The sequence below is a fragment of the Anolis sagrei genome, chromosome 4 (genome assembly GCF_037176765.1).
Source record: "Anolis sagrei isolate rAnoSag1 chromosome 4, rAnoSag1.mat, whole genome shotgun sequence".
Lineage (NCBI taxonomy): Eukaryota > Metazoa > Chordata > Lepidosauria > Squamata > Dactyloidae > Anolis > Anolis sagrei.
Genome location: NC_090024.1, coordinates 212976925 through 213002471, shown reverse-complemented (window position 1 = coordinate 213002471; position 25547 = coordinate 212976925). Strand labels below are relative to the sequence as shown.

Genomic DNA, 25547 nt, shown 5'->3' with positions numbered 1-25547 from the left:
TATCTCAATGGTGTCCTTGCTGTTTCCCTCCCCATTGGTCTTAATTTCCTTTTGATGTCTCAAGTCATGTATCTGCTCTTGAATGTACACATCCTTGACATTGAATGCTAGTCCCCGCTTTCTTTAACTCATTTTTTAAATATTCTATACCCAATCATTGTTACATTCCATCATTAAACTTATGCCACCAGGTTTCAAGTCATATTTGCTTTCTTGTGATATAATTTCAAATTCATCTTGTTTATTTCTTAAGCTCTGTGAATTAGAAAATAGGCATCTAAGACCATGGGCCACTCTCTCCAGCTGGTATCTTTTGTTTTCCTAAGCAGTTTGGAGTTCCAGCACTTTTTACTCATTTTTTTCTGTTTCATTGATGCTTTTGTCCCCATTTTCCACTGTATCATTGATGTTATAATAATTGGTGTCCACCAGCCTTCTAAAAGATACTCTCCCTTCCCCACATAATTCAACTAAGACTATTAACTGAGGATAACAATGCAGATATATTTTTGAATATTTTGTGTACATGTCTCTTTTAAATGTGAGAGTTATTTAGACATCAAGTTTTTGCAAACACTTTCTTCCTTGAATGTTTCATGCCTTTACATTTTCTCTATCACTCTTATTTTGTTTTATTTGAACAGTTCTTAATTAAAATAACAGCAGCATATTTATTTTCAGATGATCACTCCAGGGTGAGGCTCCAGTTGCTGGATGGAGATCCCCATTCAGACTACATAAATGCCAATTATATAGATGTAAGTTGAATGAAATCATTGCCATTGTTTTTAAAGGATGCATAATGAGCAGGCTGCATTATAGATATATGTTGTATAAAGTCTAAGTCATCTCCATTGCAGCTATAGTGATTTTCTGATTTTCTTACCAAAGTTTTTAAATATTACTTTTTGGACTGCAGATTCCATTGGACTTGTGAACTGGAATCATGGGAGTTATCCCCCCCAAATACATGAATTTTCCATCTTTTTTCCCAATAATGATGATTGGGAAATGGAAGGGTCATAGCTCAATGGAAGAGTTCATGATTTGTATGCAGAAGGTTCAAGATTCCATAGGATGTTCTGTTAAAATGAACAGATGCCAGGTGATGGAAAAGACAGTATAGAGCACCTTTTAGTTAACACAGACAATATTGTCCAAAATGGTATAAAGCCTATGTTTCTGTCATTGACCAAAGGACTTCCATATGCAAAATCTGCAATGTACCAAGAATGTGCCAGATTTCACTGAACCAGTCAAATTAGCAAGGAACTGCTGTTCACTTCTATAGTCATGAAATGTTGGCATGGCAAAAAAATAAAACATAAGCAATGGGAGATGAAGAAAGTGGGAGGAGAGGAATCTTTGGATTCAGCATGAATATGCCAGATTCAAGGCTGCTCCAGGACACAATAACACCAGTCTAAACAGTGTAAATGAGCCTCGAGAAGACACGTAGAAGCAGGAATTCAGAATCTCTTTTGACTGGGAATTCAATGGTGTATACCCAACTAAGTGTAAAGAAACCTAACATTTTAAAGCTCTCTGAGCATGCGTGTTGAGAGAAAAATACAGACATCAGTTTAAACATTCTTCACCTCACTAATTTAGACCTGTGGGATTCATTACAAATAAAAGCTATATTAAGTGTTAGCATATCATTTGACAGCATTCTTATTTCTCACGCAAGCCTCTTTAATCCTTAATTATATCAAAATCTTTTTAGATGATGCTTCAGTTCAGGGAACGGGAAACCATATGTAATAGAGTACATCCCATACGGTTTTAAAAATCAATGGTGCCTGATTCAGTTTTGACAAGAAACAGATGTGTGTTTTTCAGATGAGGGGACACAGATTTCTTCATATTTATTCCATTAAGGAATAAGTAAGGTTTCCTTAAGTGAAAGCCATTTTGATAGAGATTCTAGAAATATGTCACATTCTTCATTTTTGGGGAAATAAAATATATCCCTTATAATTTAATGGAAAATTATAGGAAATCCTGCCATGAATAATCCAACTAAATAAATGCTTTATAGACAAATGTTTATTCCACTTTGGACTGTTCTCAAATGGTGTGCTATGGCAGCCTTGTTTGAAGGTTGTTTTTTTTTTAAGTCAGATGGGAAAGTAAATTGTAATATCCCCAGCTCAGATTAGAGTTTTGGCAGCCTGCTGATGGGGAACTGGGCAGTTTTCCAGTTTATCGAGATCCATGCCTTGTTTTTTTCCTTCTTTTCAGGGATATCATCGGCCTCACCATTACATTGCAACACAAGGTAAATAATAGAATAGCTAGTATGTGGCTCAGTGACATGCTATAAAGATTATTTCAGAAGTAATTTTTAAACATTTTTAAAAGAACAATAAACAACATGCTGACAAGGATCAAGCAACAAGTTCCCAAGTATTTTTTTAAGTACATGTTTATTTTATGTGTAATGGTTAATTTTTTGTGTTGTCCAGGTTGTGTATGTTCCTTCTCCTTACCTCAAAAAGGAATTTGTCTTCACACAACACACAGTATAGGCTGCCCCCCTCCAAAAATTATCACACTTTCACTTTTTGTTTTGTTTTGAGTCATGCTGGGAACAAGAAAACTTGTTCTGAGCAAAAGTTTCCCACTGCTGAATGGAATACAAACTCTAAGCTTGCAGCAATGGAAGGAATTGGCAAGGTTTGGGAGGAAAAGTGGTGCATTGTAAAGGTAGCAAAAAAGCAAGAGAGTGAACATCTAATCATGGTTGCCCTGGTTGAATTGGGACAATTTCAGAACATGGTATTATCAGGTAAATTTTTTCAAGTAATCAGATGCAGGTGAAAACGGTGCTAGAACACAGCCAAACACCCCAGAAAGCACACAACACTCCAATCACCAAATAATTAGGGTGATTTTTAAAACATCGATTTCAAGTCTATTTAGTAACATAGCTTGGTGTATGTCTTCCTTTGGCTGAGGAGTCATTTTTTCTGTCATACTCTCCAATGTTATTGTGGACTGAGTTATGCATGGTTAACTCTATCTGCAGTACTTACTGCATTACCACCACTGCTTGGATTCAACATCAGGTTTCAGGAACTACCACTTTGAATAACAATTTGTATACTTTATGAAACATGGCATATTTGTAGCAGAGACAGAAAATGAATTGTACTGCAATCATCTTTTGTCCTTTTTGTCACATATTTTGTGCTCTTCAGGACCCATGCAAGAGACAGTGAAGGATTTTTGGAGGATGATCTGGCAGGAGAACTCAGCAAGTGTCGTCATGGTCACCAACCTGGTAGAAGTAGGCAGGGTATGATGATAGTTGCTGGGAGCATTCATTCATATGTTGTGAATTATGTCATTTTTGCATTGGTTCATTCCTGTAACTGTGCCATCCCATTTCAACACAATTCTGCATTTTTTTAAAAAATGTTTCTAGGAAACTGTTTTGATACATACTATTTCAAATATATTTACAACATATTTTACCAGAAAATTCGGATTCATAAACACATGCATTTTCAAAGTTTAATATTCAGCAGCAGCAGAAGAAAAACTTTATTTTTCTACCCCGCCTCCATCTCCCCTAAGTGACTCGGGGCAGCTTACATGGGGCCAAGCCCAGGCAAAATACAATTAAAAACAGAACAATAACAAATTAAAATAGCATAAAACAGCATAACAGTAATAAACAAGCATCAAGCAACAGCAGACTAATTTTTGTGTGGGGAAGAAGGCCACTATGCGCACTGGTTAAAGGATAAAGTGGTTCAATAAGGTGGATAGAAATGAATAATAGCATAGGAAATAGGGTGGAAACAGAGAAATTAAACAGGATCACAGCTTAACTTAACAATATATATAGTAATGTAATATAGGAATACTATATATATTTTACTCCACTTACTGCAAACACCTGCTAGCAGAATCCTAGATCTAGTCTGTATTCAATGGGTAACTGCAATGCAGTTTGTGCATGTACCATCTTGAGCCACTGTCTTTACTTTTCTGTTCTGTAACAAAACAATATGCACATAAACACATATGTTAGACCTCCCCCACAGAGTGGAACGATAGCTGCTGATGTGGGCTGTCTCATTCAGTAGAACAATGTCTTCTGCTAGTGCATATAGGTGACCACTTGCAAAACTGGCAAATTCAACAGAACTCTTCTAGCACCTGATTTTTGTCCATGGACAATACGCATGATTTTGTGTAGTGTTGAAGCCTTTCATTAGAAGCCTTCAATAAATGTATAACTATTTTATTAACATTTTGAACCAGTGATTCAAAATTCAATAAATAGAAAGTCTACATGTTCATTCTGGAGTTGCCTATCAGATTAAAGTTGAATCCATGTTGCCTTGCTACCATGTAACAATTTATCACCATTCATCTTTTCCAAATTTCCAATCTCTTGCAAGAGTGGAGTAGTCCATGGCTTACCATGGTTCAAACTTCCAAGTCTTCATAAAACTTGAAAAATCATGATTTTTCTTTGAAGCCTCTCCATTAAAGCAGCTCCATCCACTGACTTCAGGAATCCTTTCATATATTATCTTTACTATGTCAGTGTTTGAATTTCATTGTGTACTAAACTCAAACTAACAAACTTGAGAATAGATTCATGAGAGAGACAGTTCCATTGGGATCTTTGCAAAAAGTCCATTTCAGAATGAACCGGCCGGTGTATACTCATATAATTCTCATGTAAAATATGTGAGAGGAAGCCACAGGGAGGAGGGAGCAAGCTTGTTTTCTGCTTCCTTGGAGACTAGGACACGGAACAATGGCTTCAAACTACAAGAGAGGAGATTCCATCTGAACATGAGGAAGAACTTCCTGACCGTGAGAGCTGTTCAGCAGTGGAATTCTCTGCCCTGGAGTGTGGTGGAGGCTCCTTCTTTGGAAGCTTTTAAACAGAGGCTGGATGGCCATTTGTCAGGGGTGATTTGAATGCAATATTCCTGCTTCTTGGCAGGGGGTTGGACTGGATGGCCCATGAGGTCTCTTCCAACTCTTTGATTCTATGATTCTATGATTCTATGATTCTATAATTCAAATTGAACTACATTGAACTGGATTATATGAGTCTACACTGCCATATAATCCAGATCAGTGCAGTTGATCTGCATTCTGAAACTGCATTTTGTGGCAGTGTAGATGAGGCCTGAGTGAATCTTTCAAGAAACTTGTGAATGACCAGTTTGTTGACAAGAGCATTCAAACTAAGCAGAAACTATAAAGCACCCAGTTAAATCTACAGAAAGGAAAAGGCATGTCTGATGATGCTCAAAAGAGGGTCTGCTTTATTAGTAGAAATGCCTAATATCTTTCTGCAGATGGGTACTCTACATGGGGGTATTTACAGCCACAGAAGAACATCACTTAAATAGATACTATTTTGTGTAAAACCATTACAACATTTGTACATTGCCTATAGCTTGATCATGGCTATCTAAATTCAGACTTCTAAATTCCAAAACCATTTACTGAGCAAGTGAAACCTATCAAAAAGGGCTAATAAGGATAATTTTAGGAAGAGGATAATTTCATAATGATTCAGCCAAATCCATTAGACTGTAAGTTTGACATTCAGGCTAATTGTTCTATATTGAGTAGATAAATTAGTTCTTGGTCCTTATGTTCCAAGTTCAAAGTACCCAATTAGATATGGAGGGATGTAGAGAGCACCAATACTATTTTCAAATGTTGTAACACAAGCATGGAACTAATGCAAGATTAGTGAGGATATATTGAGAGTATCATGTTATAGGCCTATATGTTTTGAATTTTCACATAGACAAGGCATACAAAGTAAAAGTTTTCAGCTGTACATATTACAATAGTATTCACTTTCATTTCTTCTTTGTCTTAGGTGAAGTGTGTCAGATACTGGCCTGATGATACCGAAGTCTATGGTGATATCAAAGTCACCTTAATTGAGACAGAACCATTGGCAGAGTATGTCATACGCACTTTTACAGTCCAAAAGGTAAACATATGTTGACTTTCCTTTCACTCTCAGGTGATTTATCTTGCCAATAAGTCAAATTCTCCCTATAATTCATTCTGATTAATGATGGGTAAATATGCAGTCACCAGTTCTATTTATTGATGTACATAAATTCATGAAGGGTAAGACAAGCAATAGCTATTAGTCATAGGAGCAAAGACAGTAGTTCACATCTTATTGTGTGAAACTTTTGTGCAATGCATTGCAATATGACTAGTTTGACCTTACTGTAAAAATAGAATCCTTTTGTCCTTGTAATGATTGCCATGTATTCAATTGCTAGCAGTGGTGATTCAGCATTACTAAGGTGACAGGACCTTTCGTTTCACTGGCATCCAGTGATTCCTACCTTGGTGGGTCAGTGATTAACCATTGCTGAGGAACATTGGCAGAAGAACACTATTTCTGTCATGTTCTGCTAGTTGTGAGCCAGAAGTGTGAATATATATATATATATATATATATATATATATTAAGATACAGTGTCTGTTCAGGTTAGCATTCATCAACTGAGGATAGTGATAATCGTAAAAACTCTTTCTCTTATGCATATACTTCACAAACATAAGTCTCTGGTCAGACAATGAAAAAACAGGATGCTGCATTAGATTTAGCAAGGATCCTTAATTCTTACAGTCCAATATATGATGGTAGGAATGGTTATTAATCAGGCATATAACTTTGAATAATATTGAACATGGCCAAAGTATTTAAATTAATTTTAAAAATTAAAATAATTTCATAAAATAAAATCTTATCTTTTTTAATTAATGATATTTTTACACACTGATACAATTTATATGTAGCCTTTCTCCTACCAAGATATTCAAGGCATCTCCAATAATATAATTAAAAACATTTTTAAACAAAAGGGGAAAAAAAACCTTTCAGCCAAAAGAGAAAAAGGAGAAATAATTTTAAAAATGGAGCAAAGGTGCAGTTTTTACAACTAAAGGATTTTCTAAATTGTAGTTCTACATGTTATTTTTGTTCCAGTGTTAGCTTTCTATAACATGATGCCATATTAAAAGGCAGAGATAGCAACTCTAGTTAGAAATGAGAGATTTACCTTCGTAGTATTGTAAAAAGAGGTTGGTTTTTTAATGTAAAAAGAGGTTGGTTGAAGTAGGAATGTTGTCATGTTTCCATCATAATTTTGTACATAAAGTCTTAGTACTTATCAATTATAGTGCATCTACACTGTGATATTAATGCAGCTTGACACTACTTTAAATGCCATGGCTCAGTGCTATGGAATCACGGGAGTTTAAGTTTTCAAAGGCATTTAGCTTTCTCTGCTTAATTGTGCTGGTGTCCCCCCTCCCCCCAACTACAAATCCCAGGACTCCACAGTAATGATCTATGACACTTAAAGTGGTGTTGAGCTATATTAATTCAACACTGTAGATGCAGTCCTGATTCCCGGGACAAAGCTCTGATTATCTTGCTGCTGCTCAGGGTATTGTAGTCCTTCTAGATCCTGGGAGTGGAAATTTTCAATCTTTTCAGACCTAAAAAAGTTTTTTTTAAAAAAAGCTTTAAAATATCCCAGTCACCATTTTGGAAGTGATGTACTAAGAAGTAATTTTCCCTAAAGTCATCCAATGGTATTTTAATTCTTTTTTTGCCTTCTAACATCCAGGAAAAAAGTGTGTGTGTGTGTATTTTGAATGTGGTTAAGTTGAAATGTATAGCTACTCTCTGTATAAAATAAAACTGTAAGTAAAGAAATAGCTATGTAGGTGCCAGGAATGAGAAACAAAATTATTGTTATTTCAGTATGGTGGAAAATAGAGGCTTTCCTCTCTTCCTCAGAAAGGCTATCATGAAATCCGAGAGATTCGGCAGTTCCACTTCACCAGCTGGCCAGATCATGGGGTTCCTTGTTATGCCACAGGCCTCTTGGGTTTTGTTCGACAAGTGAAGTTTCTGAATCCACCGGAGGCAGGACCTATTGTTGTTCACTGCAGGTATGCAGCTTGTTCTATCTGTCATTTCTTTTCATCAATTTTCTCCAGTTGTGCTTATTTCCCAAGCCCAGCAGGCATTCTGTTCTCTTGTCCTGTAGGAATGACTGTTTGCAGGCAGAATCCACCACATATCACACCTGACACTGTTTATATGCAAAATTCAGCATGGCATAACTATATAGAATGTATTGGTGCTCCCACGATGTTAGTGCTATCACAAATTTGCACCATAGGTTTTTGGATTGTGTTTTGCAGTGCACCAGAATCTGCAATGTACCATGAACTACACTTGCAAAACTTTTTTGAAAGAATGCTTTATGGGCTACAAGGAAGGAAAAGTCATTTGTAAATATTTTATAATTTTGTAAATATTACAAAGATCCACAAATGATTTATTTGTTTGTTTATATCCCACTTTGATCCCATCATAGAACCCAAGGTGATTTTTTAAACAAATCTAACAAAACTCCTTTGAACATCTTTCACTATGAAAATCCTATAATGGAACAACATAAAATAAAACAATGAGAAAGCAGTCAATGGGTTAGGAGCAAGTACAAGTGTTAGCTCTGTGGCTAATGATGCCAAAAGGACATTCAGTTGTTGATATGACAGATGCACAAGGAAAGTCTTTACAATATGGAACGCAAGTAGTATCAATCAGGGGATGCTGGACATAGTAAAACAAGAAATGTTGTGTGAATAATCTAAAGTGGACAGAAATGAGACACATTGAGTTAGATAATTACAGTATTTTCTCAAAAAATGAAAATTGAAGAAGAAATTGGGTGATATTAATAGTGGTAAGAAATGTAGCAAAAACTGTCAAAGTGCAAAAGTCTGGCTGAATCATATCAATAATACTTGAGAAGAACCTAAAGATATAAGCACAACACAGGTTTATGTCCCAACTACAGAGACAAAAGTGGAAGAAATTGAAACATTCTGCAATGAACGCCAGAAGGAAATTGATCACACACCCAAACAGGACTTAGAGTTTCAAAGTAGGAAACAGAACAAAATAAAAGATTATAAGAAACCATGGCAGTGTGTGAATGTTGTGGGGAAGGGGCAAGATATTGCATTCATTCTGAATCTGCAATACTGAGGATATTTTATCTTTATTTATAACCTTCCAGAGTGATGAGGTCCTTTCTGTTCTGTCTCACCAATAGTGGTAATATGAAGTGGGAGGATATGAGAGAGGACTTACTCGGTTATGACATAATAATTGTGAAAAGCCCTCTTCTTGAACATCCAACTGGCACCAACATGTAGTTTCTTTCTAATGGCAAACTCAACATGGCTTTCTGTTAAAGCCTTTGGATACTAATTTCCTTCCAAGTTCACATTTGTGTGCCTTTGCATTGTGTGTGAAGGTGTTTTAATGACCATTTTGTTTAAAATGTGCTTATTTTGTTTAAATTATTTATTATTTTAATTTGAAATATCTTACATTGTTTACATTTTATGCCACCTTCTGAGTCCACAGTAAATGACATGACATAAATATTTTAACAATAGCAACAGTAATAGCAACAAAAACATTATTTCAGACCAGGTTCACCAAAGGCAAAGAATTTGAGTACAGCTTTGGCCTAACCAGACTTGACTCTTATGAACTTTCTCTAACTGGGTATGTTGTTTCTAATGAGGTCTAAAAGCAATTTTCCCCTAAGATGTAACTCTCCCAGTAATCCAGTATAGTGTTCAGCTATTGTATATGTATATGTTTGTATGTATATAGGTTACATCTACTCAATTTGCAGTGAATATTTGAACTTAAATATTTAGTAACAATTGCAATTATTTTTCATAAAGTGTCTGATCTATATGACCAGTTTAATAACAGATTATAATTTTCAGTTTGATTAGTGGTTTTTTTGTTGTATGTTAAACATATTAAAATGTTCACAGCTCACATTAAATATTCAGTATGAGAGTTTACTTTAAATGCAATGTTAAAAGAGAAATCTCCCTGCTATTTGCAGCTATTTGCATATAATTTGCATTGGGTATATCCCAATATTGTGAGTCACTTACCTGTAATTTTCTACTTTGGAATAGAAATCAAGAGATGCAGCTTTGCAAAAAAAAAGTGCAACCTTGAAGTAGGCATGGCAGGTCCTTGCAACTGCTCCAATCCTTTTTATGATTTTGACAGCTAGTAGCCCTGTTCAACCATAATATGTATTTTTCTTCTTAATTTTAATAACCTAATAATATTTTCTTCCCTTTTAAAAAATATAAATGGCCAATCTGAAGTAGTAATCACCAAATTTGGTGGATAAAGTATCACAGCCATTCAATATTTATAAAGTGCAAAGTTTCTCTAAATACAGAAAACTCATTGCTCTAAATTCAAAACATGCACACTATATATTTTTAAAGGGTGGTGGAAGAAAGTTGAGAAAATGCTCTATATCAGGCATGGGCAAACTTGGGCCCTACAGGTGTTTTGGACTTCAACTTCTACAATTCCTAACAGTCTACCTGCTGTTAGGAATTGTGGAAATTGAAGTTCAAAATGCCTGGAGGACTCAAGTTTTCCCATGCCTGTGCTATATTAATTAGGACAGAATTCCCTTTGAGTTGTTCATTAGTTTAGAGCAGGGGTCCTCAAACCTTTTAAACAGAGGGCCAGGCCACAGTCCATCAAAGTGTTAGAGAGCCGGATTATAATTTGAAAAAAACAAACAAACATGAATGAATTCTGATGCACACTGCACATATCTTATTTGTAGTGCAAAAGAACACATAAAAACAATACAATAATTAAAATGAAGATCAATTTTAACAAATATAAATTTATTAGTATTTCAGTGGGAAGTGTGGGCCTGTTATTGGCTGATGAGATAAGATTGTTGTTGTTGTTGTTGTGTGCTTTCAAGTCGTTTCAGACTTAGGTTGACCCTGAGTGAGGGTCTGGTAAATAACCTTGGAGGGCTGCATCCAGCCCCCGGGCCTTAGTTTGAGGACCCCTGGTCTAGAATATTAATTCATGGCTATCCACATTTCCTTGCTTTGCCAGAGTTGCTTACATCTGAATGCTCTCCAGTCTCCCACTTTTTATGGGTTAAATATTTCTCAGAAGGAGTTTGTACAAGGCTTATGTTCAGAGGCAAGACATTTATTAAGTTAAAACTGAGCTTCTGTGCATAGTAGCAGCAAGTAAGACCACTGCCAAGGGCTGTGGGTCAGTCAAAGGTATAAGCAGGATTGGTAGCATGTCTATCAATCACTGCCATGCAAGCGTACAGTTGCTAGCAAGTTGATTTTCCCTGATGGAAACTGCTGACCTTAGCTGGGATGACTGGCTAGTCAGTAAATATGTTTATGTTGCTTTCCACCTCCCAGCTATTACCATTTCCCACCTGTTGCCCAATATAGCAATAGTTTGCTTTACTCAGTCAGTCAGTAGCCTTTATTTCGGTCAACAAACCATCGGCTAAGTCAAGTGAAAGTAGAATGATGAAATACAACAATAAGCAATTAATAACATCACATTTGGCTTATAATTAATAAAAACAAGTATCACCATTCGCTATCGGATGAATGGCTGTCTATATAATCTAAAACAGGAACTGACTGCAAGTTAATAATAAGTCTCCCGAGTACTCTTTGTTACACTCAGCCTTTACAGGTTATTCATGAAGCACTTGCGGCTTTTTGCCACTGCAAACAGAAATTTGGCCACCTGTTCCGTTACCCTTTTATCAAGATCAGACAGTAAATAAGTGCAGTACCAACTTAGGGATCTTCCTGGCCACTTGGTGAGTAGAGGGGATATTAACCTTAGTCTATCATTCTTGTAAATTGTGCAAATAAAACGTACATGTGTTACAGTTTCAATTTTACCCTCCCCGCATGGGCAAACTCTGTGTTCGTAATCAGTCACTTTGTATCTACCCTCTAGTATGGCTGATTTGAGGGCATTGAATCTGGCCCAACTGAAAGCAAGGCGAAATTTTGGGATGTTTAATTTTTTTAAGTATTTGGCACCTCCCAAAGAATTAAATGTTAGGCCTAAACTCAATGGAGAGCATGTGGAGCGCGCCAGAGAGTTTGCTTTACTAGCAACTAGCAGTGGATGAATAGATACCAGATAATTCCAGAACTAAAAACAATTCCCATGTTACAAACATCCAACTTACATAGGACTCCTAATTACAAATAGGCATTTGTTACAATAGGCAGTGAGAGAAAATCTGCCACTAGGAAGGGAACTCCTGTAAGAGCTATCATAGAAAATGGTGTCTCCACTTAAGCTTTATCACCAATCCTGTTATTCAGCAAGAATCCAAAATTTTCAAAATCCAACTGTCTCAGGGACAGAGAGTGAGGTGGGTTTTTTATTTTTATTATTATTATTTTATTAATTTTCTGACACAATCTCATATATAATCAGAAAATATAAGTTCAGAAATAATGAAACATGTCTAGATCTGTATGTAGAGATGATTTTGGATATCTTTCAATTTACGATAATTGGGTTTTTGCAGTTGTCCATGCCTGTGTATGTAAAATAGTCAGAAAGCTCTAGTCATAAGAGAGTACTTTGTTGTCTGCTCCCATTCTTATGGTTTTTTTATTGATGTAATATCAAAATGTATTTGGGCATACTCTGAAACCATCTTGATCATGAAGATATATTTCTTGTCTTGTAAGGAATTCCCCCCCCCCCCCCAAAAGATACTTTGGCAATTTTTTTTTTTTTTTTGCATATGATACGTGTGGGGGGTGGGGAGAGTAGCTGATGGCACTATTGCTGTTAGCTAGATGGAAACAGTTCTAGTTAGGAATAGTTTGCATGGATTTTCCTTTGAAAGTGCCTTAAACTCGAGTGAATGGTAAAATATGTTATACTTACTTTGTACAAGTTGCCATCTACATACAGAGGTGAAGTTTTTTGAACAGGAGTCCAAACAGCAAAACAAATGTTGCTGAGGTGTTTACCCTTCCTTATGCCATGCAAAACTTTTAAAAATGATTGGACTTTAAAAATTTACTCATTCTGACTTACTTACAAATTCAGATTAAGAACAAACCTTCACAACCTGGGGACTGTATAACCAGTCTTACTCCATTAGTACTTGACAAGCTTGATTTATATTTGCTGTAGGAGCCTTCTAATTTTGACCAGAATAGAACAGAATGTGCCAGTCAAGCAAAATTATCCATATGATTGCATTGGTTGTGAGTAGCACTATCACCACACATCTCTAGGAGCCCTAGACTGGCCCTATCACTGTATGAAGTAACACAGTTGTCTCATGCAGTAGCCATGTTTTACCATCTCCAGTAGTGAGCTCTGTTGTACATAAACAGGGAAGGGGGCCAGCTTATGCTTTGCCTTGAACAGCAAAATATCTAGGGCCAACCTTTCAAAAAAGCTACTGAAAATGCACCTTTGCACTTTGGCATATGGGGAGGAGGAGGATTAGGACACTTTAGCAACACCATTGGAAAGCAGGCTTGCCTATCTGGACTGTGCGGCCATTATGATACAGTTAACCACTATAACAGCCAGTGCTTCACCAATTTTTAATAGTGTTAACTGTTTGAGATGTCTTATTGATGACTATGATTTTAAAAATACGTTTTTATTGATTCATTGTTCTATGTCTTTATTTTGAGATTTAATTTTATTTGAGTAGTATAATGCAGATATTATTTTGTATTAAGTTCTATTGCTGTAATGTTTGATATATGTCAGGCATTGAATGTTTGCCTCTGTATGTGTAAAATACCCTGAGTCCCCCTGGGGAGATAGGACAGTCTAAAAATAAAGATTATTATTATTATGCAGAAACAGCTTGCAGTTTCTCAAGTTGCTTCTGACACGAAAAATATTATTGTTGCTAGTGTTAGTGTTATTGTTATTATTATTTTTTATTTAAGAATCCACATTCCTACAGGTTTGATGAGTTGAATCACTGCTCTCAGTGCCATGGAAAATGCCTTTTTCTCTTCACTGAATGTTGGGGATAGTTTGTTTTAAAGGGGCCTTAATAATCTCAGTTATTCAAGACAATGAGATGTCCTCTTTGAAACCAGTTTGTGACCTCAACCTGTATGATAGGGAAAAAATAATTGGTCAAAGTTCATAATGAAAGTTGAGATTTCAGCTACCAAGTTTTGTCATCAAATATATCCCTCCTTCAAGAAGTTCTTTTTGAGTCATCTTATTTCTTCACTTACCAGAATAACTGAATTTTGTATCTGCTGTTTCCGTGTCTGCAGACATATATACATGGCTGTTTTAATTTAAGGTATAAAAGAAAGTTTAATCATAATCTTGTTATTTTGTCTTTTCTCTGTCTCAATCTCCCCTTCTCTTTTAATCTGAGATTTCCTCTCCTTTCCCTCCTTTCCCTCCCAAATGAGCTATGGTTGAACAGCAGTAATGCCCTTGTCTGTGGGGCAAAGAGGGACTAATGAAGGAAGACAGCTGCATTTGCAACTTTCATTCCCCCTCCTGGTCCTACTGTTCTGCCTTTTCATGGCCCATTAATTGAAGCCTTGTTCTTCTTTCCAGTGCTGGTGCTGGGAGGACAGGGTGCTTTATTGCCATTGACATCATGTTGGACATGGCAGAGAATGAAGGTGTGGTGGACATTTTTAACTGTGTGAGGGAACTGCGGTCCCAGAGGGTCAACTTGGTGCAGACAGAGGTAACTGTGAGAACATGTCTTTTTGTTTGTCGATCCATTCTCAAGTGACAATGCAACACTACCAAATGTCTGTTGACTACTTCATGAACGATAACATAGATATGTGAATATATGGAAGCAGTATGTGGCCAATTCATCTAGTTTTAATAGAATTACTAGTAAACAATATTTTTAAATGATTTTTAAAAAATACTTTTACGAAATTATAGATTTTTTGGGCCATCTTAGAAGAGGTATCTGTGATCTCACATACAGAAGGGAGTTGTTTGTTAAGCTGGTTTTGAATGGAATATTATGTGCATGCATCAATTTAAAATGAACATAATATGCTTTAATAACCAGAATCATAATGTTTAATTCATAACTTAAAATGTAATATTAAGAGTCAGTTGCCCTCCAGCCCAAATGACAACATCAGACACACAAACTGGTAAAATAAGGCCACAAACGTTTTATCTCCAACTAGCATGGTTACCAATACATGTGAGTTTGTAGGTGGGGACCTGGTTAAGCCAAAGTTCCCAATCAGAGACTGGTTCATCCTAGTCAGGTACCATGAAGAGATCAGAAGGCCCCAAGGGATTCCCATAGAAATCTATCATTGGGTTGTCTGGGCACAATTTGGCCAGAGGGTTTTTTCCTTTGCTTTTATCAGAGGCTGGGGGAGAGTGTCTTGTGCAAGGTCATCCAGTGGGTTTCTACAGCTGAGTAGAGAATTGAGCCCTAGTGTCAAGAGACATAGCCTAATGTTCAAACCACTAAACTGTGCTCAGTTTCTAACAGAAAAAGATCCTATTCATTCTAAAAAGCTGACTGGAAATTCCCATTCTATGTAAGAGGTGGATGGGTGGAGAACAGAAAAGGCAGAGGGGCTTGATTCAGAACAGTGCTGCATTGGATAACTAAAATAAAGTGACTCAGTGACATTTGCAGTAGTCTCTGCCATTGAAAGACTATGGTAAATCGGACTATTTTCTCAGTACAAGTGGGAGACTACTTTGTTCCCAACTATCTGGTTATTATGGTGGACTGTGATTCATCCGACTGAGCCTTAATATACTTGTAAGTCTGTAATGCCACTATTTACCACCTCATAAGCAATTATTGGATTGAGGCAACGTTTATTTTGCTTATTGACCTGAGAACTCTGAGATGGCCTTTTGAAAGTTCAGTTACTAAAATGGGACATAGAAGATTGCACCTGAAGGAACTAGCTGTGATGGATGTTTAACTTCTTGCTTTGTAGGAGCAATACGTATTTGTTCATGATGCTATTCTGGAAGCATGTCTTTGTGGCAACACAGCCATCCCTGTTTGTGAATTCAGGTCCATCTATTACAACATCAGCAGACTCGATCCACAGACAAATTCCAGCCAAATAAAAGATGAATTTCAGGTAAATGCCAATATATCTGATGTTATAGGTTTGGGGTTCTTAGTCAGATTGTGTTTATCCCAGGCACAACTGAGCTCTGCTGTCTCTCTTTTTATAAATTAACCACTGCAAATAGTTCTTTGTTTGCAGTTATTTTTGTATGAGAGACTTAAACTTGTCAAGTCTTCTCTTATTTTTATTCATTTGCAAGACTGTTAAAATGTTACAGTTCTATGAATTGGAGAATAGAGTGAACAAAGGGTGTTACATCTGCTACAGGGTTTTTAAAGTGCTAACTTGGAGGCAGCATTAAGGTTCCAAGGACATTTTCACTAATGCCTGCCTCAGGCTCTGGAACAAAAATGTAACCACACTGAACACAGTGTTCTGCTTTCATTCACCAAATTGTTTGCAAAATGTTTTATGTTGCTAGATTCACCTTGTCTCTTCTAAAAATGACATTATAAAGACAGAATGCGGACTTTCCCCCCTTGAATTGTTTACCATTGCCCATCTTAAAGGGTAATTAACATTTGGTTTATAGATATATGTTTTCTTTCTTCAGAGAAGCAAATTCATAGCTTCTGATATGTAGTTTTTGTGAAGAAGCAATCTTATAAAAAGACACATTAGAAGAACATCAGCTATTCTTTGTGGAATACCTTGCAAACAATACTCAAGCTCAAGGTTTTAAGAAAATGTAATATGCATCTCACAGAAGTTATTAGAGATTTTTATTCATTATCTCAGATTTTGGGGTCACCTCATACAACATATTACACAATATATATGGATCATGATACATATATAAAGTGTAATACCCATAGCATAATTGTCAATATTTTATTTATTTATTCTTATTAGTAACGATCTTAGCAGGATGAGCAGAAATTTGGATTACACGTTTTAGAAATGAACAAGCGAGTTGCTAACACTGGCTTCCATTTTTAAAAGTTTTCTGCTTTGCCAATATCACAGACTTGATTTAATAATACACAGTGGATCCCACAGTCTCATTTTGGCATAGATTATTACCTCTGGATTTTGGGGCAAAGTCTGATCTGGAAGTTTCCTTTAGCTACAGTAGACCACTATTTTGTACGCAAGGTACCAATGCTTCTGTTGTCATGAGAATTGAGTATTTATGGGTTTTATTGATCCCCAAGCACATTCAAATCTCCAAGCACATCCAAATCTTCAAGTACACATTCAAGCTGTATATCTAGCACAGATATGGGATATCCCCAAGGCACCTTCTGTCCTTTAACATTTGCATCCAACCATTTTATGAGAAGGCATGGAATCCATTCTTGTCCATTCTGTGCTCTACTCCAGTTGCCAGGGGGTGGAATTGGTCAGCTTCCCTAGCTTTCTTCCAAATTAATTGGGCATTAGTTCACATTAATCAGCAACAATTTGAACTCAGTACATAACTTGACATTTAACAGAGTTGTCTTAGAGAAACATATTGCTGTAAGAGTTCAAGAAAAGATAGACTAGGGGCATAACTCTGAAACAGAAGACGGCAACTATCAAAGGCAAGAGGCTGTATTCCCACCAAACCAGAAAGAACCCTTAACCATAACAAAATTTCATCTCATATCACTTCTATTGGGGGGGGGGGGGGGAGGGCTTGTCTTAGACTGTGACTCTCTTGTTTTTCATTCTCATAACCTTTTACATAATTTGTTCATTTATTGGTGTGATCTACCTAATTTCTGCTATTTTTCCTTGACTGGAACATGCTTCTGGTTTTTCCCACATCACACTATTTTCTTGATTTTCACTTGGAAATATACACAATGTCCTATGTGGACTTTATTGTTTGAGAGGCATCTTCTGAGCCCTGTAAATGTTCAACTGCTGAGATATGCTGTGCATTTTCTCATAATAAGTTTTAGGAGATATAAAAATGCTACTTCTGTTCAGTCCATTGAGATTTTCATTTCTGGTTATTGTTGACATAAATTTTGATGTATTCAATTTAGTTTATGCAGTATCAATTAATTATATAGGTGATATTCAGTCAATGATCCGAAGAAAAATCTAAAAATAGCTTTTAGAATATAGCTCAGTTTGGCAAATTTAATAGTATTTTTCAAACTGCTTAGCTTGACTCAAACTATCTGGTAATAAGATAACGGAGTCTGTACTGACCACCTTCTGTGCATATTTGTTTAATATAAATTTTGCATTTCAAAAATTCATTATGAATTCCATCACTCTGCTACATTACAACTACAATGTACACATTGTATATATGTCTGTCACATACAAAATGTTCATATTATTCTCATCTATTATTACTGGCATTTTAATAAAATGCTAATCAGAGGTCTAAATTGAGTCAGACACCTCAGTTTGATGACTGAAACTTTTTGTAGTAGGGATGCAAAAAAGAAATGTAGTAGATTTTTCTTTCCTATGAAAATAGCAATTTTTAACCGTCCAAGGCACACATCTTGCCCTGGAAAGATAAATATTTCCATTGTGTTTCAGATAAGAAAAACAACATTAATTTGAATGTGTGTGTGTGCATGTGTGTGTGCATGTGTATGTATGTAAGTATATATGTATGTATAATGGGATCCAACATGGCTATTACAATTTAGAATGTATACATTTGAAACTTGTGCACAAGCCCATGATAGTCAGTGGGATAAAATGTAAACATCTGGGAAATATGTACATAATTTTGCAACCCAGAACAGAACTAGGACAAAGGACAAAGTGAGAATGGGATTTGTAGTACAGAACCCATAAAGGTACATAAATGTGAATAAAAATAACTATATCCCCTTGAAAGACCACCCCCTCTAGGAATATCCAGCTTTTCTCTGTGGCTGATGTTTGCCGGAATTGATCATAGAGTCACACTGCAGGACATAGTGATTCGTAGAGGATATATATTTGTTAAATCCATCTAGACTCAAATCTGCAAAAATAAAACATGCAAATATGGAGCTGCAGATTGCACTTGTTTTTTTTTTTGGTTTTTTTTTTTTTTTGCAAAAGTATTCTTGTAAATGTCAGGCATTTGTTCATCATACCACATGATTTTTCTCGCCTATGTATCATGCACTTAACATGTTTAGTAACAGGATTGGTCATTGGGAGGTAAACAGAGTCTTAATTAGCAAGTGTGGTTCTGTGGCATGTATTTCTAAGGAGATTCTACTGGGGAAGATTTTAATACATTCCACCCTGGTATAAAGTTACTTCCAGTATGAACACTCAGTAAGCACTTGGAAAGTTGCAAATGGTAATTCTAAAGGATTTAATTCCTTCTAGCCATGCATCTGGTTAGGTTTATCTTTAAATTTACATTTGGAAAAAGGTCTTGCCATTGTTCAATGAATAGTACAAAGGCATCTTTAGTCTGTGAATGCAAATTGACAAAAAATTGGCAAAATATATGAATCCATATCTGTCTCTGCTCTTGATTACAGACACTTAATATAGTTACACCTCGAGTACGACCAGAAGATTGCAGCATTGGGCTCTTGCCAAGAAACCATGACAAGAACCGCTGTATGGATGTACTTCCTTTGGATCGGTGCCTCCCCTTCCTTATCTCCGTTGATGGAGAATCAAGCAACTACATTAATGCTGCACTCATGGATGTAAGTAAAATTCACACCAAGGGCTTATTTTTCCCTAGGACTGGGTAGAAAACAGGCAGCTCTGGCCATCAACTTTTTATCTGGCATATCTACACTGACCACTTGACATGGATTGAAGGCATCTCCAAATGTGCTTTCAAGGCTTTATAATGGGATAAGCAAAATTGCAGGATACTCTGAATTAAGCCACTTAATATGCTTCAGTGCACATAGCTGTAAACCATATCAATGGAAAAACCAATTAAGGGATGGGGAGGAGCTGCAAATACTGTGGATCCTGGAACAAAATCAGAGCTGGCCTCTCTGGTTGACATATGTTCAGATTCATGTTTGCTTCACTGCTGTCCTGCCGCTTTTGTCAAACATTACATCGTCTGTGTAGAAGCACCCACTGTCTCAACATCCCAGAGCCATTTGTCCAATAGTTGGGCAGTGTTGGCCATCTATTTCTATTGTAATAATCTCACACCCTCTAGGAAATTCAGCAAATATTACTCTGCTTAATTTTTATTCTGATACGTCTTCAAGCCAGCATGGTGTAGTGTTTTTAGAATTGGACTAGGATTCGGGATGACCATGTTTCAAATTAATGTTCAATCATGAGAATCCACTTGGTGACATCACACTCTCTGCATTTTAAAGGAAAGCAATGGTTAATCTCTGAACAAATCTTTCAAAGAAAGTCCTATGGCAGGCAACTCGAAAGCACAGAACAACAAGGTGTTGGGTTAAAGAGACTGTTTGTCCCAAATTTGTGGTTGAATAGGGCATTATTCATGTTTACTTAATCCAAGTCTAGTGTTCCATGTGCTACACAGTACTGATTGTGATAAACATTGTGATGATTATTAAATTTCTGCCTCTGTATGTATGTATGTATGTATGTATGGGGGGAGGGGGGAGGGAAAGAGGAAGCAGTACCACAATAGTGACAGTTACTGGATCGTCTTCTTCTTAGCTATAAAGAAGAAATTTAAAAATACTTGCATAATACCCACCATTTATAAGGCCCCTTCTACATTGCCATATAAGGCAGTTTGAAACTGCATTATATGGTTGGTGTAGACTCATATAATGTAGTTAAATGCCATTAAACTGCATTATATAGGTTTATGCTGGCCATACATTGCAGTTTCAAACTGCATTTTATGGCAGTGTAGATAGGGCCTAGGAAAGTGTATCTCAGTGCATCTTGAGAAAATGGTCAAGCGTGAGATTTTTTGCATTTGTGAACTTTTTTGTGAAAGCAAAACAGATTACTATATACTGATATGGATTGAAAATAGGCTTTTCCGTGCATTTTACTTGTCTTCCATTAGTCTACAGTACTTAGATGTATTTTTTAAAAAAGATTTGACTATTTAAAAGACCACTTTCTGTAATTCAATGGATGCTAACTCCTAGGATTAGGTAGGATGCAGTCAAGATGCTCTTTCCAAGGTGATTACAAAATGTAACAGCACAATGGAGGGAAAAAATATCCACTGGTATGTGTCCTTCATTTTGTTCCGCTAACACTGAAATTCTCTTCTGTGCATGATATGTCTTATCTTTCAGCTGTTTTTTGTACACTTGGTATTGTCCCTGAAACCTATACTAATAGATTGGTCCATTAGCTAAATGTACATTGGTCCTGTAAACCCACACTTTAGTCCATTATTTATTGTTTAACATGTACTCATTTGAGGCTAACATTATTGTGAGAATGCTGCCCAGTCAAATGTTTTCATCTTGTAACAAAAATAAATATTTTTAAGGTTCTTTTAGACACACTATATAGCCTTGTTGAAGTGATTCAGAGGCACTCAGATACTAGGCACATATTGGTTATCTAACAGTTGAGTGAGCAAAGGCCTTTACTGCTTCACTAAGCAGAAGCTGTTTTCTTCACAAACCGTCTGTGTCTAACCCTGAGTGGTGCAGCTGCCAGCAATAAAACTGCTGTCTTTTTTCATATTTACAAAGAACCCACACTGCTCAGTTTCACCACAAAGCTAGAGCGATTCTCAAATTTCACAACTGCTTTCTGAGCCTCTATTGCCTACCTTGTGGTTTTTCAAAAGTTGTTGGACTGTAACTCCCATGAAAGTTAGCAAGTACAATAGTGAGAGACAATGGGAGATGCAGCCTGGACAGCATCACCTACCTGTGGACTAATACAAAACAGTGACCAGTAAAGCATTAACATGAGAAAGGAAGACATTGAAAGGGGGACATCATTGTGCAACAAACAACTTTTTCCAAGTAATGGTGGAAATTTGTTGCATCTGAAGACACATAATGCTGACTGGTTAGAAGATCTCTCCTACTGGTGCTCCTAGCTAGTCAGCATTTACCTGGTTAAACAAATTTTTCCATCAACAGTCCTCCAGCCCTATTCTGGGGATGAAATGTTAACCTATTTTTTCATAAGACAGAAAAAAAGGAATACGTTTTCATCACACAGAGTGAGATAACCGGAGATTTTTGCTTTTATGCATGGGAGTGGGTATTTTATGCCTTTTTAACCAGATAGGCACAGCATTTTTAAGCAAATTGTACATTTCTGGCTGCTGGCGATTATGATAATGATGAAAGCATGTTTCTCTTCACAGCAGTGAAAATCTTGCAGTGTTTGACAAGTTCTACCATAATGTTTACATTCCTTCTATGCTGTTATCTCTTTTGCTGCTGCTATGTCTCTTTACAGACATTGGATTCTCCTCCCACTCATTAATCCGCCTTCCCTTGCTGCTGACCAATGGCAATGTCTTTTTGTCTCTGACTTTGTAAAATATCATATCATCAGCCATAATCCCCATTATGTCACATCATGCTACACTTGCATTTTCAAGGAAAACATCACTGCAATAAGAATGTGATGCTGCCAATGCCCACAGTGATGCATGTTGTGGAATATATACTTGGCAGTTAATCTCCAAATATTTGTGGATATCCTCGTTCACATGAGACAATTGCAGATTAATTTCTGATAGAAATAGATGCATATTTCCCCCTTTGCAAGTGAATGCTGGCAATTACACTTCTCTGGCTGTCACTGCTGTTTCTTGGTTATGATTGCTGATTTTTTTTTTACTGTCTGGTTTTCAGACTGATCCCAAATCATAATCCATAAACATCCCCCAGACATTTAGAAAGGATGATTTAGTCATTTAAACTGTAAGCCACAGTCAAAATGGAATAATACCTTATATGTGTAATCTCTTTTTATGCTAGTATTTATATATACTCTAAGCATGGAGACAGTGCAGAAAATTGCAAATATACACTATAGTGATGGCATTGGTAACAGTATGATCTGTCCCTTCTAAATCAATGCTGATGGCTTATCAGAAGTAGAATTTGGAAATGTGATGTTTGTGGAAGGGGGATTATGGGATTTGTAGCCCAAAAAGCAACTCATCCAAGATCTGAAGTGCCCAGTTGTACTGGATACTTATCAGTTGTATAGATTAAAGAATATCAGCAAGTGCCATTTGTTGACTATAATACATGCAGTTTTAGGACAAAGACACCTGTCAATATCCCTGCTTCTATGCAGCTATATTAGGTACAGAATTAAAGAGTTGGAAATGGCATAATGGGCCAATGAGTCCAACACCCTGTTCAGTGCAAGATATCCAGCTAAAGCATCCCCAAGAGATAGCTGTCCGGCCTCTTTTTTTTTTTTTTTTAGGGAGATGTTTGGAGAAGAAGGTTCCATCAACTATTTAGGTAAATGGCTTCATTGTCATACCACTCTTACTATCAAGATGTTCCTTCTAGAATTCAGTCAAAATCTGCTATCCTGTAACTTCACATCATTAGAGTTATACCTACCTACCCTCTGGACTAGACCTGTGTCTTCTTCTTTTCGAAAGCCCTTGAGGTATTTAAAAAGTGTGTCTGTGCCACTCCATCTTCTCTTCACTAAGCAGAGTGTGCCCAGCTCCATCAACCTGTCCTTGTATGTTTTATTTTCCATATGTCTTATTATCCATGTTGGACTTTCCTGAATCTTCTCAAACTTGTCTATATCCTTCTTAAAATGAGGCTACCAGAACTGGAGTACTCCAGATGATGCTTGATCAGCATAGACTATAGTGGGATTATTACTTCCCGAGCGAAGGGGGATTGTTCAGTTTTTGATACAGCCATGTTGATTTTTAATGATTATGTCATTCCTTTCTACATGCTTAGAGACAGTCTATTCAATTGGAGAAGACGCACAAAATAATAATAGAATATTAAGGAGCACACAAGCACACCTCCTTTCAGCTTCTACAATCAGCTCACACTCAGACTAACAGACACAAGGTCACTAAAATACAATAGGACATTGATGAGCACACAAATAAGCAACTCTCCTTCCAGCTTACACAAATGAACAGCATTGGATAAATGGCCCAGGAATCAATACACTTCCCAATTTATCTTCTCAGGCTGGTTTACAGCACCACAAGAACCTTCCTTTTCTTCCTGTTGGTGTCATCTGTTTCTGATTTCCTGTTTGAGCATATACACTGCTGAGAAAGAGGTTGCTTAGTTGGAGAGGTTGTTAAGTCTGGTTCTAACAACTGTCCCTATGGAGTGTTTCATCATTGTTACAGAACTCTTCATTTTCCTTGACAGATTCTTCCTATTGGTTCCACAGGACAAATTATCCTTGTATTCTGCTTAAGTCCTCATGTTCTCTGATGTACTGAAGAGTCTCTTTCTGTGTGTCAGCTATAGTGTAATGACCTCTTCCAAGAGAGCTATCAATTTGCACTTACTGTAGGCGTAGTTGGTGAGACAAGAAGACAAACACTGCTTATACATTGCAACAGAAAACTCTGCATCTTTTTGCTACTATCTGTGCAGTCGTGTTTCTTTCCTGTTCTTTGCTGTACTTTCTATGAGAGATATATGGGGCATAACTATACCAGTGTCTTAAAATTGTGTTGCCTTTCTTTACCTGCCTGCTTTTTTGTTTCAGCAGCTTCAGTTAAGGCTGATAATTAAAAAGTATGCAGATGAGTTATTATTTCCTAGAGTGTTTTGGCAATCTACTGATGGCTTATTCTGATTCTTCGGAATGTGGAGTTTTTTTCTCTCCCAAAAGCTGTATGTTGCATGTATACATGGGGACCCAAAACATTTTGCTAATGGAGTTTCGGTTTTACTCAGATTTGACCTTATGTGTGTAAAACTAAAATTTCATTAACAGAATGCTAAGACCTACAGGTATGTTTGCAACATATTTAATTCTTTTTAGTTCTCCTCATCTTCCTTTTCCTCTCACACACCAGCAGAACAACACACTAGACCTCTATTCTTTCTTGATGGAAATACAAATAACCCCTTTTCACTTAGGAATAAGAAAAGGCTTCTAACATTTCAAGAGAACATGTGTGGAAGAGAGTGAGAAGGGTGATTTAATTGTCCCCTTCTGATGAGCTATAATTATTCCACTGGCCTTCAGTCTTTGAGGATGCTAGTGGGAGGAACTGATGAAGGAACATGTCTAACCATTTTACACATATTAAAATAAAAGGATAATGTGGAGCAGTGATTTTCAACCTGTGGATCCCCAGATGTTTTGGCCTTCAACTCCCAGAAATCCTAATAGCTGGTTAACTGGCTGGGGTTTCTGAGAGTTGTAGGCCAAGACACCTGGGGACCCACAGGTTGAGAACTACTGGTGTAGAGGAACATTGTGGAATGGAAGTCTACTTCTTTGTCCAAGGGTTCTGTTAATCACAGGGAATAATTGTGATGAGGTTGTGCCTTCAAGTTATATCTGACATATTATGGTTTTTTTCTTGGCAGGATCTGTTCAGGGAGCCTTTCTGCCTTTCTCTGAAACTGAAAGAGTGTAATTTGACCAAAGTCACCCAGTAGGGTTCTGTGACTGAATAAGTATTCAAACCCAGCGTC

The 25547-nt window shown here is 36.7% G+C and overlaps 1 protein-coding gene across 19 annotated transcripts in view; it reads left to right on the top strand.

Moving 5' to 3' along the window:
• Positions 1–25547, top strand: part of PTPRT (protein tyrosine phosphatase receptor type T) — a 713818-nt gene that overhangs the window by 674170 nt on the left and 14101 nt on the right. For all 19 annotated transcript variants that reach the window (XM_060772259.2, XM_060772263.2, XM_060772261.2 and 16 more), the window contains 8 exons: positions 682–758; positions 2245–2281; positions 3204–3301; positions 5870–5986; positions 7823–7977; positions 14516–14651; positions 15898–16047; positions 19476–19649. In XM_060772259.2, the coding sequence (XP_060628242.2) occupies positions 682–758; positions 2245–2281; positions 3204–3301; positions 5870–5986; positions 7823–7977; positions 14516–14651; positions 15898–16047; positions 19476–19649 (944 nt within the window). The remainder of the gene's footprint in view (positions 1–681; positions 759–2244; positions 2282–3203; positions 3302–5869; positions 5987–7822; positions 7978–14515; positions 14652–15897; positions 16048–19475; positions 19650–25547) is intronic.